General features: G+C 40.9%; 3 protein-coding genes across 3 annotated transcripts; 1 reads left to right on the top strand and 2 right to left on the bottom strand.

The window, feature by feature from the left end:
* Positions 1-759: 759 nt before the first annotated feature.
* Positions 760-6802, bottom strand: LOC104960908 (protein argonaute-2-like). Its single transcript, XM_010789089.1, is given in 13 exon segments — positions 760-1214; positions 1216-1295; positions 1404-1526; positions 2088-2207; positions 2305-2452; positions 3021-3108; positions 3214-3348; positions 3439-3575; positions 3756-3937; positions 4027-4147; positions 4247-4442; positions 5348-5398; positions 6548-6802. Coding segments are annotated over 13 exon segments (1455 nt in total). The 5' UTR covers positions 6567-6802; the 3' UTR covers positions 760-1159.
* A 2793-nt stretch (positions 6803-9595) lies between these two features.
* dlx5a (distal-less homeobox 5a) lies at positions 9596-11417 on the top strand. Its single transcript, XM_010789077.1, has 3 exons — positions 9596-10135; positions 10537-10721; positions 10913-11417. Exons 1-3 carry the CDS (start codon positions 9778-9780, stop codon positions 11225-11227), a joined length of 858 nt encoding a protein of 285 aa, XP_010787379.1. The 5' UTR covers positions 9596-9777; the 3' UTR covers positions 11228-11417.
* Positions 11418-15121: 3704 nt separating this feature from the next.
* On the bottom strand, positions 15122-17660 carry dlx6a (distal-less homeobox 6a). The gene is made up of 3 exons (XM_010789066.1): positions 16887-17660; positions 16075-16265; positions 15122-15858 (listed from the first exon to the last, which is right to left on the bottom strand). The coding sequence occupies exons 1-3, from the start codon at positions 17296-17298 to the stop codon at positions 15619-15621; spliced, it is 843 nt and encodes a 280-aa protein (XP_010787368.1). The 5' UTR covers positions 17299-17660; the 3' UTR covers positions 15122-15618.
* Positions 17661-18793: the final 1133 nt, after the last annotated feature.

Raw genomic sequence — 18793 nt, 5'->3', positions numbered from 1 at the left:
ACATGTTTAGTTTGATGGCACCTAGAAATGAGACGTGTAGAATAAAGTCATTTTGATAAGCCATCACACTTTTAAGCTTTGATCTTTTACTTCCATAAGCATTAATAACATGACACATTAACTTCTCATCTCATCATAACATTGACTATTTAAAAAGAAAACATGATTTTCAGATCCTTCTGGTTGTGTTTCTGGGTTCAGAGTATAGATGTCCCGATCCGGTCACGTGATCGGAGCCGATCACGTGATTTTCAAAAGATCGGAATCGGGAGGAAAAAAATCGGGGATCGGGATTTTTTTAGAAAAATTTTGTATTCAATGTTACAAAACAAAAATGACCATGTTCAAGTCTTAAAGTCATGTTGAAGCCTTAGTTTTGGTTTCAAATTACAGAACATCATGTATGTGTTGCTTCTTTGGGGCTTGTTTTCATAGACCTGGTTGCTTATTTCTCTCAAATCTGGCAACAGAGTGGGCAGGGCGCAGTGTCTAATTGTAGCAGTAAGCTAACAAGTACTGAAAGCTTTATTTTGTTTTGATCCAATGCTGCGCAACTGAACTGATCCAATGCTGCTGTGAAAGAAAGAAGCTATATCCATGTTGGATAGAATATCCAATTTAAATAAAAAAATAACCTTAAGGGACAACTTGAATGTTTTTTTTTTCTCTTAATGCATTGCATAAAGATCGGATCGGGAAAAATCGGTATCGGCAAATTGTCAAAATCAAATGATCGGAATCGGATCGGGAGCAAAAAAAAGGTGATTGGGACATCCCTAGTTGTGCACATTCTAACATCTGCATCAACACTGACATAACGCCTGAACTCACCCTGTATAAGTCCACAAATCAGATTGGCTAAGGCATTGTAAAAGAATAGCACAGCTGTACATAATCATTCTCTGTTACGCCCCTGTAGAGCTGAAATACTTTGGTCCTCAGGGGGCCATACAGCGAAAGACTCTAAACTGCGCTGTCATGCCAATTGCGTAAGACCCAAATGAGAGAAGACAGCTGTGTGTCGTTTCTCTGCTCCGACTGCAACGTCTGAAACTACAGCTCATGGCTCAATGTATCCTCGTTTGTGCATTCCTATTATAAAAAGGTGCCTTACATTATGCATTATGCATTAACTCTTATCAAGCCATGAAAGTCTCACTTACTTAAGCAGGAGTTCAGTGCACTGTCTCTGAGGGGCGAAGCAGGCGATGGCACACTTTGATCTCGATGCCGGTGTGGAACTGCTTGTTCCTCATGTCCCAGACTCCCTGGATCGGTGTGGCTATTGCTTTGTTCTGAACATTGGAATGACACTAGCCTTATTATTATAGTGCTAGTCACTGTACAGAAAAACATTCCAATTACACATATGACGTAACACATCGAACAGGAGATCGACATACCCTGCCTCCGTACAGAATGGAAGGTGCTTGGAGGACACGGCCGTTCACTTCTGTCATCTCGTCCCTCACCATCACTCCAAACTCACGAACGTAAGGGTCGTTGTTGAAGTTGGCACTCCTCATCTGAAGAAAAACAACAACAAGCCAGTTAAATAGAAAGATGACTGGCTTCAGTATTTCATAAAAGTTAAGCTAAGTTTGACACTACAGGTTCAAAGTGTCTCAAAGAAATGTCAATCATTTTTCAAAAACATTCACAAATATTGTTTATTCTCATTTCAAATAAGCCCAATTTTCTAAGCATAATACTCAATGTGTCTCTGTGGCAATGTTTCTATCTAATGCAGAAGATATCTAATGTATATAACTATTATGACTCAAAACTATGGTACTATGAAATGAGCTCTCTACTACAGTAGCCAATCAGCAAACACCTCTGAGCCTTTGCTAAAAACTTGGCAACATATGCAGCAACTTTCCCTTATCTCACCTCGGCCTATTTTTGAAAATAGTAGAACAAACAGGCCACGCAGATGCTGAATCTTGAACAAAAATGTGGTCTTCTCTTTGGCTGCTACCAATTTAAATGATTTTCTCCTAAGTTTGGACTTATTATTGGAACATTGTGTACGTGGCACTTAGAGGAAACTGCCTTCAATAAACATTTATTTGAAAACAACGTACCAATTTACTGATCTCGTCCTGACGGTCTGGGGCCGATCGGGCTGTGGCACGAATCATAGTGGAGGTCTGATTGTCTGTCAGCTTTTTGATGCAGCGCTGTCCTGCCACTATGTTACACACCTGGAGAGGACACACATAAAACATGACAGGATTAAAAAGGGGAACATCCACAGCAAGCGGGTCAAGTTAGTAAGTTAAGGAGTTTAGTGGTGCTCACCTCTAGAGGTAGGTAGGTGTGCTTCTGCTCCTGTCCCACCTGAAGACACGGGAGGTGGGGGTATCTCAGGATGAGCTTGTACTTGTCTTTGAAGTACTGTGCTACTGTGCATTCAATAGTTTGGCCATTTTCCTGCTGCAGGGGGAACCTGAGGGAAGAACACAACAGAACATTAGGTCAAACACAGCGAATCACATGGGCATTAAAAAAAAAGCCAATCAAATCTTCTAGACTGATCAGTCGATTGCATTAATGGAGCCCAGTGAGCAAAGACCGGGGGAATGACTAATTAAACACTCAGCATGTTTGAGACGTATACAGTAGCACTGACAGAACTGTTACTATCATATCTATTTTAATGATTTAATGTGTTTAACTGAACTGCTGAAACAATTGTTCATTCAACATTCATCTGCTACTTAGTAATTATTTATCTGTTATATAATATATCATTCCAATAACTTGTATATAGACTCGTATTGCACTATTCCACTTTGTTTTTTCTCACTTTCTTTAAAACTATTTGTCTTTTTTGTACTACTTTTAATATAATATACTTTAATATTGTTTTAATATTGTCTGCTTATCTGTATTATTGTGTTGCATTGTTGCAGAAGCCTCTGACCTAAGATTTTCAACGACATAATTACTCTGTAGCTGTGTTAGTTTGACAATAAAGAACCTTGAACAAAGATGAGACAGAAGAGCTCTCTCACGTTTGGTGGCTGGCTGGTCTTCTGGTCACGTTGCACACTCTGTACTTCCTCTTCATCTGCCCACAGTGAGTGATCTCCACCTTCAGGCCTGGAAATCACATTGAACCGAATTTAAAAACAAAAACAAACTTAAAAGATTGAGAAAGAAAAACTTGAATAGCCACAACAACGTGAGCTTTGGAGATTTCCTCACCTTTGATTTCCTTTGTAAATTTCACTCGTTGGGAGTCTGTTAAGGGCTTCTGTTGTTCTTCAATGCTTTTGAAATCCAGGACCTCACACATGAACTCAATTACAGGCTGGGCTTTGTAGAATGCAGTGGCAGAAACTGAAAACAAAAAAACAAGCACACAGAGGTGAGATTCATAGAAAGATCTTAACTTCATTCAACTTGTGCACAATCAAAAAGGAAAGTTACCGTCGATGTTGAGCATCATTTTCCAAAGGGACGGCCTGACAGACTGGTGGAAGCCGAACCACACCTCTCTGCCTCCACCGAGGGGGTTCGAACATCCCTCTGAAGGGGTGAAGAAAGAGCGGCCCACAGGGGTGTACCTGTAACAGAGGAGATGATAAGCCTGGTTAACATGATCTGAGAAACAATTGATGAAAGAAAAGTGAAATAGGTCATTAAACAAGCATAAGGCTCACTATGTATTTTAAATGTATGACAAATATGCCAAAAACAGGGACAATCATCCACAAATGAAGCCATGTTGAATAATTAAAACTCACCTCATAGAGGGTAAATGTCTCATGACCACATCCAAGGCTTGGACGGTCTCGAAGGGGACGCTGGGTAGCCGCCCGGCCAGAGCCTCGTGCAGCGCCTGCAGGCTCACGCAGGAGACCCACTTGATGGAAACTTTGAAGCTGCGGTCTTTGCCTTCACCAGGAATGGTAACCTCAAGCTCCACCTGTGTGGTGAATGGGCAAGAAAATAAAGCAATTTTCCAAAAGTGGAGATGTTATTGTTGCATGTTGCCCTTAAAAAAAAGGTACATACTTTGTCTCTGCCTATGGGCAAAGGCATGGCGGTGTACAGATTCTTCCTCCCGTCGTACACAGGCTTACGATCACCAAAGATCTGCGTTTTAAAGTGCTGGACCATGTGCTCCACAATTTCACTGAGGACAAAATAAAACAAATAAATAACGTTTAAAAAAAATGGTCTTCCACGTGCCAGGAGCATCAGATGAAATATACACATATACAAATAGACCTACCGGTTGACCCTCCTGGGGCATTTCTCAGGCTTAATGTCGATGTCATAATGGTAAACCTCCAGTTTGGGGATTTCCATCTCGAAGAAGTTGGCTTGGAGCTTGATGGTCCTGCCCATGGTGCCAAAGTCTGGCCGAGAAGGTGGCTTGAACACATATTCTGGCACTGGGGAGGATGGCGGGTCTAAATCAGGGGGGTCAAAAGTGGGAAAGTGGCAATTGCAAAGTAAGTACCGTATTACACAGGCATCAGAAATGTACCAGTTAGTATGTTGTGACCCCATAAATAGATAGAGAATGAATAGAAAGTTAATGTCACAGTTTCTCAAATAACTCATTATGGAAACCATTTTTTTAAACAATTCAAAGCCTCAGAAAAAGTCAGAAATTGTTCATTCTACATCAAAACAGAGATTAAAAGTGTTCTTTAACATATGCAAAAATTACCCAGGTAAAGTGTTGAACTACAGTTATAGGTCATCAAATGTCATGCGGCGAACTCAAAAGGCCCAATGTTTTCCCCCCAAAAAAGAAGGGAAATCTTTGTTCGGGATTTGATAGGCAGAAGTTATTCCACCTGAGTTGTGAATAAAATAAATATGGTGTCATCCATTTGTGTGTATTACCCTGTAGGAGGTACACTAAGCCTTCATCTTTGATAGACAGGCCAAACCAATAAGCTCCATATCTGCAACTTCAGATATTACAGTGAGACTGGCAGGGCTCCCCCTGAATGCCCCTCAGTGCCTTATCTTTGTGACCCAGTCCGTCCAATCAAACAGAAAAACACCCAAATAACTTAGTAACATACGGTGGCTATAATTTAAACCTTCAGTGTGTAAAAGTGTACTGCTACCCTGGGCACGGAAATGAGGTGCATTGACAGGAAATGTAATATCTACAATGTTGACGCCTTCATCGACGCCAAATTTGATGTCCAATTTCTTGAAAATCTATTTGTATTCAGTCAGAAAGTCAAATTGTAATTCAAATAAATATACTGGGCTGCTTGAATGGTGTAAAAGGCATGATGTTTCCACTTAAACTGGACCAATTCTGGGACCTGTTTAAGGCTTGGAAGATCAAATCTAGGGAAAAGCTTACCAGAGCCTGTTGACCCGGAGGAACGGGGGGGTGCCTCCTGCATCTCCGTGGCTACAGAGGACAAAATAAGGTGTTAGGAAGAGTTGTAGAAATATACATTTAGGTAATGCATGACAGAAATAGGTTTACTGTCAAATTAAATTGACCCATTTCTTTATGGAGCAAGTGACAAGAGGCAGCATTAACACTCATCTATACTTCCATTGCATACACTTGCTTCATTACAGCATGGCTAGCCCTCTTATCGCTTCCACAACACCATCGTCCACAATCAAGGGCGACTTTCTCTAAACTCTTATCAATATGCACACAGAAGGCATTAAGCAAGCTGGCAATCTAACTCTGCAGAAGCCTCCCTTTCTCCTGAAAAGACCCTTATCCTACACGCATATTCATATTTTAGTAATATAAAGCAACCAAAGACCCCTAAAAAAATATAAAATTGAAGAGAACATACATTGTAGTGATGCAATTGTTTTTGCTGCTTGATCCTCTGGATAACATGCAAATGACATGAACATAAAATTATCTTTTATTTTAACATTATTAGTCTCATTGCCATGGGTGTCAACTGTTACAATGTTACTATAACTAGCCTCAGCCAAACTTCATATAACCAATGTCATTGAGTCTATCATGAGTCTCTTAGACAGACCAATTTGTTGTTTTATATCGTTAAAAACGATGCAATATGACTGGAATTACCAAATCGAAGTTGGATACTGTTAGCTAACCATAGCTAAGATTGTTGATGAGATTAGATAGCATGGTCGGCCGCTAAATAATGCTTTACTTATGTGCTTTAGTGGAAAACTGAAAGATACTTGTAACAAATAATAGCCATTTCCTATCAGTATATATGCTGTATTAAGTAGATATACGCTACACGATCACACTTCGTGATATAACATAGGGAAGCTAACTAACCACAAGTTGGGAAAACGAGGCACCGCTGAAGCTAACGTGGCTAACAGGAGCTTCTTGTTGTTGCACGCTAGCTAAGCTACTAATGCCTTCACTTAAGACTGGGCGACATATTCTTTTAAAAAGCATATGTTGTTTTTATTATAACTAATTAGCTTTAGGAAACAATATTATGTGTGCTATCAATGTAAACATAGCAGCTAAAAGCGTCCAGTAGCGTGTTAATGCCGCTAGCTGCATCACTTAGCCGGTGCTAACGATAGCCGCACCACTTACCTCCAGTAGAGGAATACATTTTGTCGACTTTTTAAGCGTGTGTCGTGGACGTACAGATACTCCACTTTATTTAGGACAAATTCCGCCCAAACTCATGCGGGATCGAAAAGTATATATATGTACAAGACCGAAGGAGGAAGCCCAGTTCAGAAAAAAGATATTTAGTTAGCCGAGTGGTAAATATTTTGAGTCTCTCATCCTCGACACGGCCCCATCCCCCCAACACACACAAAACGGGAGCTGAGAGAAAAGATAGCACCTAGAACACACATGCAGCACAAGAGGACTCCCTCCCTTCTACTTCCGGCTTTGGTTAATTCCCGTTAAGCAGCCAAAGCCTTGTTTCCACCATTTATTTTTGTTGTATAGTTTTATATATGTATCTATATATATATATATTTTCATAAATTATGCATTTTACGACAAAGCGCAATAATATTGATTGTTGTAAAGCTATAATCTGTGACACCTGCTATAGCTTCAAACCTCTGTAAATGAAATATATGATATGCCCAGTATGCACTGTTTTTTTAACAAGTTATTTCCAGTGTAGATAAAATGACAAAACACATTCAAGTATTAAACTTTTAACCAGTGTTTATTTTAGGCGTTTTCACACACGTGAAATGCTTTAATTTTGCAACAACGGTTAACTAAGATGTGAATAGGAGGGGAACTATCCTGTTAGCTGAAGTATACAATGAAGTGAGACGCAAGCTGCGCGCTCTCTGTCTAACCCGAAGATGAATTAAATAACCAGCAACGGTAGTTTTCTTGAAAAAATGGTATATGCATTGTCTTGTATCAATGAAGTTAAATTACTTTCTGGTTTAAAAAAAAAACACCATGTATTTAACCAAAGTTAGTAAAAACCAGCACCGGATGTGGCTTCGAAGAGGGGAGTGTTTCCGGGTCACCAAAGTCAGGTAAACTAATTTGAAAGTATTTCAACCATCGCTGCTCACCTGCCTCTGTTTACCAGTTCAGTTATTGACGTTGAAAGCATTGCATCATGTACAGAAAGATCAAGTTACATTTGTTTGTTGACATTACTTGTCAGATTAAGCGGTAAAAACTGTTATGGCAGGTCTCCCCTTATTACTGGATATGTTTAATTCTACTATAAATAAATGCATTTGGCTCGAGGTGAAATAGAGAGTGAAGAACGCAGGTAAGCTTTTAATTCTTGATACAGCTTAAAAAAAAAATGTTTTCTTGCAAAAATAATTAAGTATTACAAAAGCTATTTATAAGTTAGGTCTTATTTGTATTGGCAAAAATTACTTATAGTAGAATGTTATCGACTGGACTATTACACATCCGACTTAATGCAAATGTGAAGTGAATGCAGTTCAAAAAACTTTTCTCAGGCCTCTTCCTATGTACTTATACGGTGTAGCTTCAATGTATGTATGATTCTGGAAACAATTTAATTATGTAATACAATGTGTATTGTTATGATGTTTTTTGGAGGTGGGAAGTAACTCAGTAAATTTACTCAAGTACTGTACAATTTTGAGATACTTGTGCTTTACTCAGTTTACTTCGCCCTGTTCAAATTAAGCTAAATTTGGTCATGAGGCCCTTACTTTTTGTACTTTAAGTACATTTTGATGCTAATACTTATGTACTTTTACTTGAGTAGCATTTTGAATGCAGGACTTTTACTTGTAACATAGGCCAACAACAGCTTAAAAAAAAACGTTTCCCTCAAAGAAAAAACCAAACATGCCCTGTTGTCGTGAGAGAGAAAGTGCAGAAGGAAACATCCATTGAAACTCAGTGTGCTGCTCTGTGATGCTAGCTCAAGCACTTGGCATTTCATCTTGGGTGCAAGTTCATCAATGTTTGGGCTCAGGCTCTGAGCTGAGGACACCCTCATGATTGAGTGAAGGTGTGCGTGCAATATACCGGCGGGCCAGATCTAGCAGTAATTACAAATGATCCTGCGGGCCGAAATTAAATCCACCAGGGGCCTGATTTGGCCCCCGGGCCTTGAGTTTGACACATGTGCCTTAAAGCCTTTAGGACAAATTGTTTTATATGTGTTAGTTCATCTTTTGAAAAGTTCATATTTTAATTATTTTATTAAAAAATATTTTTAAAGGTCTTTTATTGTTTCATGTCCTATATATTATGTTGCATTGTTGGAGGAGCTAGGGGTTTAGGATTTTCTTTGCCATATCTACACTGTAGCTCTGTATATATGACAACAAAGCCCTTGAACATTAAGATCAACTTCCTCATCCTTTTTCTTGGTAAATAATGTTTCTTGGTTTGCCACTCGGTTGTGAGTAAAATGCAGTTCCTCAGTTAGTCCACTGGTCGGCGCTGTTCACCACTGAATGTGCAGAGCGTTGATTTAGCATTCTCTGCTGCAGGTTTTAAGATGAGATAATATCCGATTAATCTTTAATGATGCAGTTCGGGTTAGTTGGTCAATTTTGGCATTATCGAAAACACCAATCAAAGAGCAATTTGCTTGATTGTGAAAAACTGCTCGAAGAAAGTAACGAGTGTTAGGTGTAGAAAATGTTTTATATAGCACTAAATATATTTGATCCACTGATAAATTGTTGAACATTTAACACTGTTAGATCTAAGACTATGTTTTCAGGAATGGTATAGTAGGCCCAAAATATAACGAATTTGCTCAATTAATACGTTATAGTATTATGTATGTATTGTTATTTCAATTTACTACGAGATGATCTGATGTTCTTGTCATTTTGGGGAGATTCTGTTGTAAAACAAATTATAATAATGTGATTCTGAAAATGCATAATTAAAGAATAATAAATACTGTAGTAATAATCAGAAGGCCTTTATGAGGTTTAGTCCCTCTAATTCATCCTCGTGAAAACGTGGATTGATGACACGGCCAACACTTTAATCGCTCTCATTGATTGATATTATAAAAAACATAACAATGCAGCCTCATAGCCCGGGTGGTTTCCCCCCTATAAGAAAGCTGGCTGAGTGAATTGGGTGTAGCTGTGTCTGTGTGCGCCTTGGCCAATGGAACCAGATCCTCCCTGCAGTGCGTAAGAGCGCGATTTAGGATTTAACCAAGTCTTTGCTGCGGGGCTGGCTGCAGTCTTCACCAGAGCCCGACGGCCCGAGAGCCTTTCAACAATGCCAGTGTAGTTTTCACAGCACTTTGGAGTCAGACTGCCTCGCTTTTTTTTGTTGCTAATCAAAGAAAACACACACGCTTTCCCTCTCGAAGTATGACTGGAGTATTTGACCGAAGGATCCCGAGTGTGAAAACTGCAGATTTCCAGAGCTCCTTTCAGATTTCCACCATGCACCATCCGTCTCAGGAATCTCCTACTTTACCCGAGTCCACCGCCACGGATTCTGGCTACTACAGTCCCACCGCTGGAGTCCCTCACGGCTACTGCTCGCCCAGCTCCACCTCGTACGGGAAGCCTCTCAATGCCTACCAGTACCAGTACCCGGGTGTAAACGGATCCGCTGGAAATTACTCGACAAAATCCTACACTGATTACAGCTCGTACACGACCCCCGCCTACCACCAGTACGCGGGGACTTACAGCAGAGTGCAAGCCCAGCCGAGTCCGCAAGGTAAGGCCCACACATTTCCCCATTATAATAATAAATAAAGACCAGGTAATTAGTCCAGTCATACCGAATAAGCGTATTGAAAAATGTGTCCTTGTTTTATCATTTATATCTATTTTCCTTTTGCATTATAAAAAGTGCAATACGAAGCTGAAGGAATAAATAAGAATACTTTGTATTTTGTTATGTTTTCCAAAGAATGCATCTGTTTTTAAAGATATGATTTTAAAATATAAAGGAAATACATGGCTATTGTTTTTTTCCAGCCTAGAATGCATTTATGAAATTGGATTTTCTTTGAATTCACGAGATAATATAGGCGACAACACCCAGAATAATATTTTAAATACAATGCAAATGTTACATGCAAACGTGCTTATTCTTGCTGTCATTATTTTTAACAGAAAAAGAAATCAGCGAACCCGAAGTGAGGATGGTGAACGGCAAGCCGAAGAAAGTGAGGAAACCCCGGACTATCTACTCCAGCTTCCAGCTCGCCGCCCTGTCGAGGCGCTTTCAGGGCACGCAGTATCTGGCGCTGCCGGAGAGAGCCGAGCTGGCCGCCGGGCTGGGACTCACGCAAACACAGGTGAGATTTAAATCAACATTTGTGTTGGACATTTTCATAGCTTGAATTTTTTTCAATGCCGCTTCGTTTAAATAAATAATAAGGACCGTTTTGGTGCGTTATTTCTGTGCACCTTTACGCACCGCTCCTCCTCTGAATCTACTGTTCCTGATGTTATGAGATATTAATGCTGCTGTTTTTTCCTCTTCCAGGTAAAAATCTGGTTCCAGAACAGGAGATCAAAACTGAAGAAGATCATGAAAAGCGGAGAGCTTCCACCTGACCACAGCCCCAGCTCCAGCGACCCCATGGTGTGCAACTCTCCACAGTCCCCGGCTGTTTGGGACACACAGGGCCCCTCCAGGCCGCACAGCCTGCAGCCACAAAGCATCAACACCACGGCTTCTAACTTTTTGGAAAGCTCGGGCTCATGGTACACCTCAGCCGGCAGCTCCATGGCCGCCCACCTGCAGACCCCCAACTCGATACAGCACTCGTTGGCTCTTGGAGCAGGGACGTTATATTGAAAAAACCCTGTTGTTCATTTCAAATCTTTTTTTTTATCCTTCTATGGGACTCGTGTTCAAATTTCAGAGGAATATGCAATGTATTTGATGACAGTCATAGAAGAAACGTGTAAAATGTGTAAATGTGTGCATGTAATTTATTGCATTTTGGAAGACTATTAAACGTTTAAATGGACAATGGAATTTTGAATTCTCCGGCCTCACTGCAGTCTCTTGTTATTTAACCTTCTATTATTTACACTGAAAATCACGACGAAGACTCACACAAATAATGTTTGTGAGCCTCAGGTGACATTTCCACACAAGGTTGTAAATCACAGCTGCTCCGTATTGAGATGAATATAGAAAACGTCGACATTTGTATTTGTTTTCCGCTTGAACAACTACAATTTATATTTATTCTGTCATGATTTGTATTAAATATTACGCAGACAGAATTAACAATTGTCCTGAAGATGGGATGAAAAAGATCTGCCTTTTCGTGAGGAATGTGCCTTGATTTTCCCTCAGACCAGGTTAATTTAAATCTGCATTTGCAATGATGTGGAATAAAAACAATTACAGTTAAAATGTATGACTTTATTTAACAGACATTAGGTAAAAAATTGAAATACATTTCTGAGAAAGCAATGGCAACTGCAAGCCTTTAACCATGCGGAATAATTATAATCCTTCATTCAACCGGTGTTTCTTGAACTTGATTGATTGCTATTTACTATAATATTCCTGTAATAATCTTGCTAAATATAATTATTATAATCCTAAAATATTTTATAGTGTTTGTGAAATTTTGTTCTTAGAAGTGGCTCTTTTCCTTGATTGTATGTGTATACAATCTGATTAGGCATCATACCCCAATAGTCTTATTATTATTATAAAATTCACATTTTAAATTAACTCATTGTTACAATAAACCCACAGTATTTCCCCCTTAACAAATTGTATTATTATTATTACTATTATTAATACTATTATTTTCACTACTGCCTCTGATCAACACCAGAATGATCACCTTTTATCCCTCGTATTGTTTTTTAGTGGGGAGCCTGATTGAGCCTTTCAGTCGGTTCCTGTTCGTCTGTAAAGAAAATGCCTGCTCCTCGCAGCAGACAGTCTGCAGTCGCTCTCGCTTTGTGTCCCCTACAATTAGCCGCTTTGAATGGCAGAGAGGAGGCGAGGGGGGCGGCACGGAGATCTGAGACAATCCGCATTCCTGTGGGGGTAGACCGGCTCCAGAGCTCTGCCACTCCCGGCCGCAGCCCACCTTCCGGGTGAAATCAAAAAGAGAGAAGAAAAAGAAAAGGACAATCCTCCACAATTTCACCATGTTATTAGCAGCCAGTAATACCAGCGCAAAAACCACTAAACAAACCAGTGGCACTGTGGGAAACATTGGGGATCTGAAAATTGATCTAATTGAATTTGCCCGGCCATATGCAAAAAGATCATACAAGTGAGATGTTACAAACGACCAACCCCCCCCTCTCTCTCTCTCTCTCTCTCTCTCTCTCTCTCTCTCTCTCTCTCTCTCACACGCACACACAGTAAACAACACTGCATCTGACCCACACACTGACCCATGCATGTTACCATTTCCACCTGACACAGAATCCTCTTCCTGATTGCAGTCTAACAAACTTTACTCTCTCTCTCTCTCTCTCTCTCTCTCTCTCTCTCTCTCTCTCACTCACGCAAACTGAAACAACTCTTCTTAATCTAAAACGCCATGTTGTTGTTGTTTACAGCCTAATTTCTGCTGTAGACTAAACGGTAGTCCTGTAATTACAATGCGAGCAGGTCACTCCCGAAATGTAGTTTTTTTTTTCACAATGCACGTGCATGATGTCAAGAACACTCAGGTGCGCGCACAGATGCACACATAGGCAACATCTGATGGGTTGGGAGTGAGAACGTGTTGTTATATCACACACAAACACAAACACACTATACTGTATGTCCTACGCCATCAAACTCTCTCACACACACATACACACACTGGTGCCATTATATCGAGAGCCCCCGTTTATTTCCAACCGAACATTTCCCACTCAGCTAGTTTCCCCCCGTTTTGCAAATCGAGTCTAAATAATGACAGTTAGTTTTACTGGACAGCTTCAACTGTAACACTCCACAATAATTATTCTCCAGGATTAGGGCCTCCATTATCATAATCTGGACATTGACAATTACCTATAATTTGCAAAGATGCGCTTGGTTCTTGATTGCAGAGGGCTTTTTTTTCCCAAGCTCGCCATCACTAAACAGTGACAGTAATAACAGCTAATTTTGCAGGCAATATATAAGAGCTTACCGGGGTGTGCAAACACTTTCCCACCTGGATTTGCTTATTCAACCACCAGCAGTAATACCGTGCAGACCTGTTTTGGTCATCTATGTTAGACACGCGGAGAAAGGTAAGGATGAGTCTTATATCTCCTCTGCTGTGACTATTGCTTATATTTGAGGAGGCTGTGACATTGCATGTTACTCCTCAGCTTAATCATGTTGTTTCCTGCCAAATGTAGCGTTTTCCTCATATCTTATTTGCAATTGTATTTACTTGAGATATACCATTTGGATTGTGTCTGTGTTTATGGAGGTTGTTCCGGCGCTGTTGAGCCGTACAGTTACTGTGGTGAGATCTTGTCAGGTGTTGTAGGAGCTTTTATAGGCTATATGTGAAGCCTGCTGCATGTGCTTTGCTGATAGAGCGCACAGAGCAAGAATTGACACATCCCTCCCTGCACCCCCCACCCAATGTCTGTCACTCTGCTGCACTTCTATCTATCTATCTATCTATCTATCTATCTATCTATCTATATATCCATATCTATCTATCTAATCATTTTTATCCGATTTATCTATCTATCTAATCATTTTCATCTGATTTATCTCATCAAAGCATTTTTTTTTTCATTTGCAAAACAAGATTAAACATGTCAGTCTTTGGAGCTGAATAACCCAGCTGTGTATTTATGAGCTTTGTTGATGTTTACTCGACTTCTGCTCCGGGCTCCCTGCAGCCTGCAGATCAGGGTGTTCATGGCCCCTGAGCAGATAGGCCCCTGCAGGCTGGGGGCCCAGGTATATCGGCTGAATGTGCACCAGTGGGACATCCGCGACTTGACAGCTGCATGAAGCTTTTCAGCTTGTAATTTCAGATAATATCCCGAGCGCTCACTCTTCTCAGCAATTTGTATGTGAACAACCGAATAATTTCCCCCTTTGTTCCATCTGTGCTACCTCAAATCCAAATAAAGATGCCTTTTAGTATTAAAAGTGGTAGAAAATTACAGGTAATTATCTTTGACGGTAAAAACGCTGTAATCAGCGGGCTACATCAAAAATTACCCTAATTATGCCTCCATTTATGAGAATGGAAAAAAAGCCTCACTTGGATAAAAACCCACAAATTGTCCCAAATATCTCCTTCATATTGAACGCCGCTGCAGCTGGCTGCTTTGTTCAACATCGATCCCGTGGAGCTTGGCATTTAACGGCCTGCATTAGGACGGAGAGAAGGGAGAAAACATTTTGTCAATACTTCTAATGATTGGGGGTGAAATTACAAGATAAGCTGGACCTGGAGTTTCGAGGTGAATGTAGACAGCAGCGGGGAAGGGTAAGTTCATTTCCTCCGGAGCATTTGATAATTCATACTGTGGCGTTATTCAGCTGCCATTAAGCGCTTTGGATTTATTTGAATCGTTTACTCTGATGAAATGGGCTTTTCACTGAGCACTGTGTCATTACCTTATGTTCTTTTTGTATGTTAGAAACTCGTACACACCAGGGGAACGGGAAGTGGGCCTGGTAGAATGTGATGTTGGCCCAATATGAAGCATAAAAAGGCCTAGTTTAAAATGAATTTGTGAAATCATGCAACAGCAGGCATCTGTTTTGAGTCACGGTTTACTCAATCTGACAAAACATAAAAAGAGTATGTACAACTAAAATCGCAGAGTATATTTACAGACAGACAATTTGCTTGATTTTGCATGTTGGAGAAACAACCAAAAAAAAGCAGTCAGGAGTCCACCATGGCGACAGGCTCTGGGCGCCAGTGCGCATGGAGAGTGTAAGCAGTCTTTGCCCAAAATGGCTAAAATGTCACTGATAATATTTGGTATATTGACGGTCAGATGTTGACATGAATGAAAGCATAACAAATATGCGAGTCCCACTGCACAGCCATACGTTAAAATGGTTAGTTCCCTTTGTGTCATCACACCGAGGCATGACTGCGTTTTTATCCTTCGGCAGAGGAGCAGCAGAGGGGGTTTTCTTCCTCTCCAGTTCTGCGCTGACACAAATTGTAGGCTACGTTGGAAACTGCATGGCGGAGATCCGGAGGCCTCCAGACAGCTCACTGACCTTCCTTCCTCCTCAGTCTATCTCTGCATTGAATCTTGGTGTGGGGAGGAATACCAGTGAGAGTAGCCGGGCATGTAGCTGTTGGCCGGCATGTTTACTCCTTTGGAAGACGCAGACACGTCCCATATCGGAGGGATGGTCGGGGAGCGCGGGGAGAGGGACATGGAGGCCGGCATAGGGTCGTTCTCGTGCGGGTTGATGCCCGCCTTGAGCAGCTTCTTGAACTTTGACCTCTTATTCTGGAACCAGATCTTAACCTGCAGGAGAAAAGGGCGAGGGTAATTAGTGGAGGATAAAGAGTTGAGTTGTGAGAATGTTCCTGCAAAATGGATGATTACATTTAGGATTAATTCTCAAAATATCGCTAGCAAAACAACCAAATAATTAGAAATAATTATGATATATATTGTAGTGTTATTCATGATGGTTTGCATGTGTTAATGTTAAAATCCAGAGGGTAAATTCCTCCTCACCTGTGTTTGTGTCAGTCCTAGAGAAGCAGCCAGCTCGGCGCGCTCCGGTAAAGCGAGGTACTGTGTTTGCTGGAAACGGTGGTTCAGTGCTTGAAGCTGCAAACTGGAATAAATTGTCCGAGGTTTGCGAATCTTCTTTCCTTTCCCATTAAAACGAATCTCCCCGTTTTCAATCACCGTCGTTTTCTGCTCTGCAACAAAAACAACCAATGTTAATATTCAAAACCACAGCCTGCATTTTTTCAGAAGAGGAAAATACAAACGTGTCCATACAGCAGAGATATTACGTGAAGATAAATTCAGAGACGCCTTCTGAAAATGTCCAAAAATTAAAATTCCTGCCGATAAACGCTGACATCTCACATTGCCTTTAAGCGCGGTGGCAGCCACAATCCTCATACGCTGTCATATTTAGGATATTGCTGGTAATGACATGTCAATTAAATGCTAATTACAACATTCAAGGCGTGCGGGCTGCCTAATTTTCACGAGTAGTTGGTGAGGATTGCACGGTCGTGATGATCACACCCCGGGCATTACAACTGGTTTTGAGGGGAGTGCTAAACGGAAAAACTAAACAGGTAACAGGCTGCTTCTCGCATTATCCGGTGCCGTTTACGCACATTTTTTCTTTGTTGTAGTAGCACACCTACGCTTGAAAGATCCGAGTTTGGAGTGGCCGTGACTTGGGCATGACACCAACACGAGCAGGGAGAAAGGTTAGATCCCCATTGTGGGTACTAAAAATGCACTAATACTGTCGGTGGCCGGGGATGGACATTTTCCACTTGGCTGAAAAGGGGGTCTCTTACCTGTGCCGTCTAACCTTGTCTGTCCTCCCGTGTTGTTGTGATAGGATGGCAGGTACGGGCTGTGGTGCGGATGGCTCACGTAGGGGTAGGGTAACGACCGGTTGTAGGTGTTGGTCCCGGTGTACGCGGTGTTGTCGTGCTGGTGGTGTGCGTGTGAGCCGGAGTGGAGACAGTGCAGCGGGTAGTGGCCGCTGGCCATCGACGGGGAGCTCTGCTGTGAGTGCGACTGCTGCCCAAACTCCATGAAAGCAGACTTGGACGAGTCCTGAGCCTCCAGACCGTCAGCCATCGTAGTCATGGTCATCATCGAATTTTCTGCCTTGAGAGCACTCACCCCCCTCTCTCTCAAGACCAAATCGGTTTTCTCTCTCTCGCTGTGCTGTTGTCTCTCTCCCCTCTCCACCGCGAACATATATTGTCCTATTAACACCCGAATTTTCCAGAGGCGTCTTTATTTCCCCCCTTGTCGTGTGATATTCTCACTCAAAGTGGCGGAAGGTATAAGTTAAGGGAGAGATTTTAAGGTGGATTCTGTTAAAATTGAGCCCTTGCTTGCAGACTTGATGCAGACACTACAAGTAAAATGGTTTGTCTCCAAAGGGCAGCGCCTCCCGATTGGTCATCCAACCCAACGTCATCAGTGCTCTGCGCTTCACGGAGACTTGAGCTGGAGTTAACCCACCTTACCAGCTCCCACCACAACTATGGGGGAAATGATATACGGTGGGAAAGACGCATAATTCCTACAGACAAGCTTCACACGTAAAACCAGCTCTTTCGCAATTGTCGAGTCGATTTTGTTTTTTACCCAAACCCCCAAATTACGCACGACGCTCAACATAGAGCGCGCACTTTGATTTAGCCTGACGAGCCAACACTCTATGTGCCTCTTAACTCCTCCTCTCTAGAAATTAATAATTTATAGTAAAGAGTCTTACAAACATACTTTTGAACAATATTAAATTCTAAATGATTTTGTATGCCAAACGGCAATAAATTATATACAAGATGCATACAACGAATATACCCCCCTTCACAAGTCATCTAATCTTTAAGACGTATTAGATATTTGTTTTAATCTAATTTATAAACATTCATAAATTAGTGGGAAAAAATCCCATCGTATTTAATTCACATGTAAAGTTTTATTTTAAACACACTTTATTTATTTATACTAGAAAAGTGGTCTGGTTTATTTCAGGGAATACTGAAACAGGTGGAATAGCCGTAAAAATAAGGAAAAGTAGCAAACAACCTACTTTTTTAGTTTACAAATAAGAACTTTTAAATTAAAAAATAAATGTTTGTTAAATATCTTGTTTTCTTTGCAGTGCAGTATTTTTCCTGGATGTCGCCTAATGAGCAGTCCCCCTTTAAACCCCCCTCTCCACAGAGTAACATATATTATAACTGTTCGTTTTCCCTTGGGCTACTGACCATATGATTAGGGATCTTCACACAATTCAAAATACAGCACATGTGACACATCAAATAACAATATGCCTGAGGTACAATAGGTTATTTTGCACATAGAAGGGTGGATACCGTGATAAACTGACAGTGTCTTTTATCCCTGTTGTAATATGAGGCCTCATAGGGTCCTCAATATATGTAAATTATACAGTTGCCTCTGAGGGCTGTGATGTTCGATCCGCATATAAGAATAAAATGCTATTTCTGCTTACATCGATGCAATAGGTATTCAAATCATGTTTTGCGAAACTTTCAGCACACATTTTGCCGCAATGTATCATTCAGCGGTTTCACCAAAAAAAAGGGCGATAAAAAATAATTATGGTTGCAATCAAGTTACTACGAAAGCCTATTTGATTAGCGGCCACACTTTGCTCAAATTGCAGCTATAAAATTAAGAACAATTCGCCTGTAATGATTATGGACTGGATTTA

This window comes from Notothenia coriiceps, unplaced genomic scaffold (genome assembly GCF_000735185.1).
Source record: "Notothenia coriiceps isolate Sejong01 unplaced genomic scaffold, NC01 NC01_scaffold00001443, whole genome shotgun sequence".
NCBI classification, from domain to species: domain Eukaryota; kingdom Metazoa; phylum Chordata; class Actinopteri; order Perciformes; family Nototheniidae; genus Notothenia; species Notothenia coriiceps.
The sequence above is the reverse complement of the archived record's forward strand: the minus strand, read 5'-3'. Positions and strand labels throughout refer to the sequence as shown.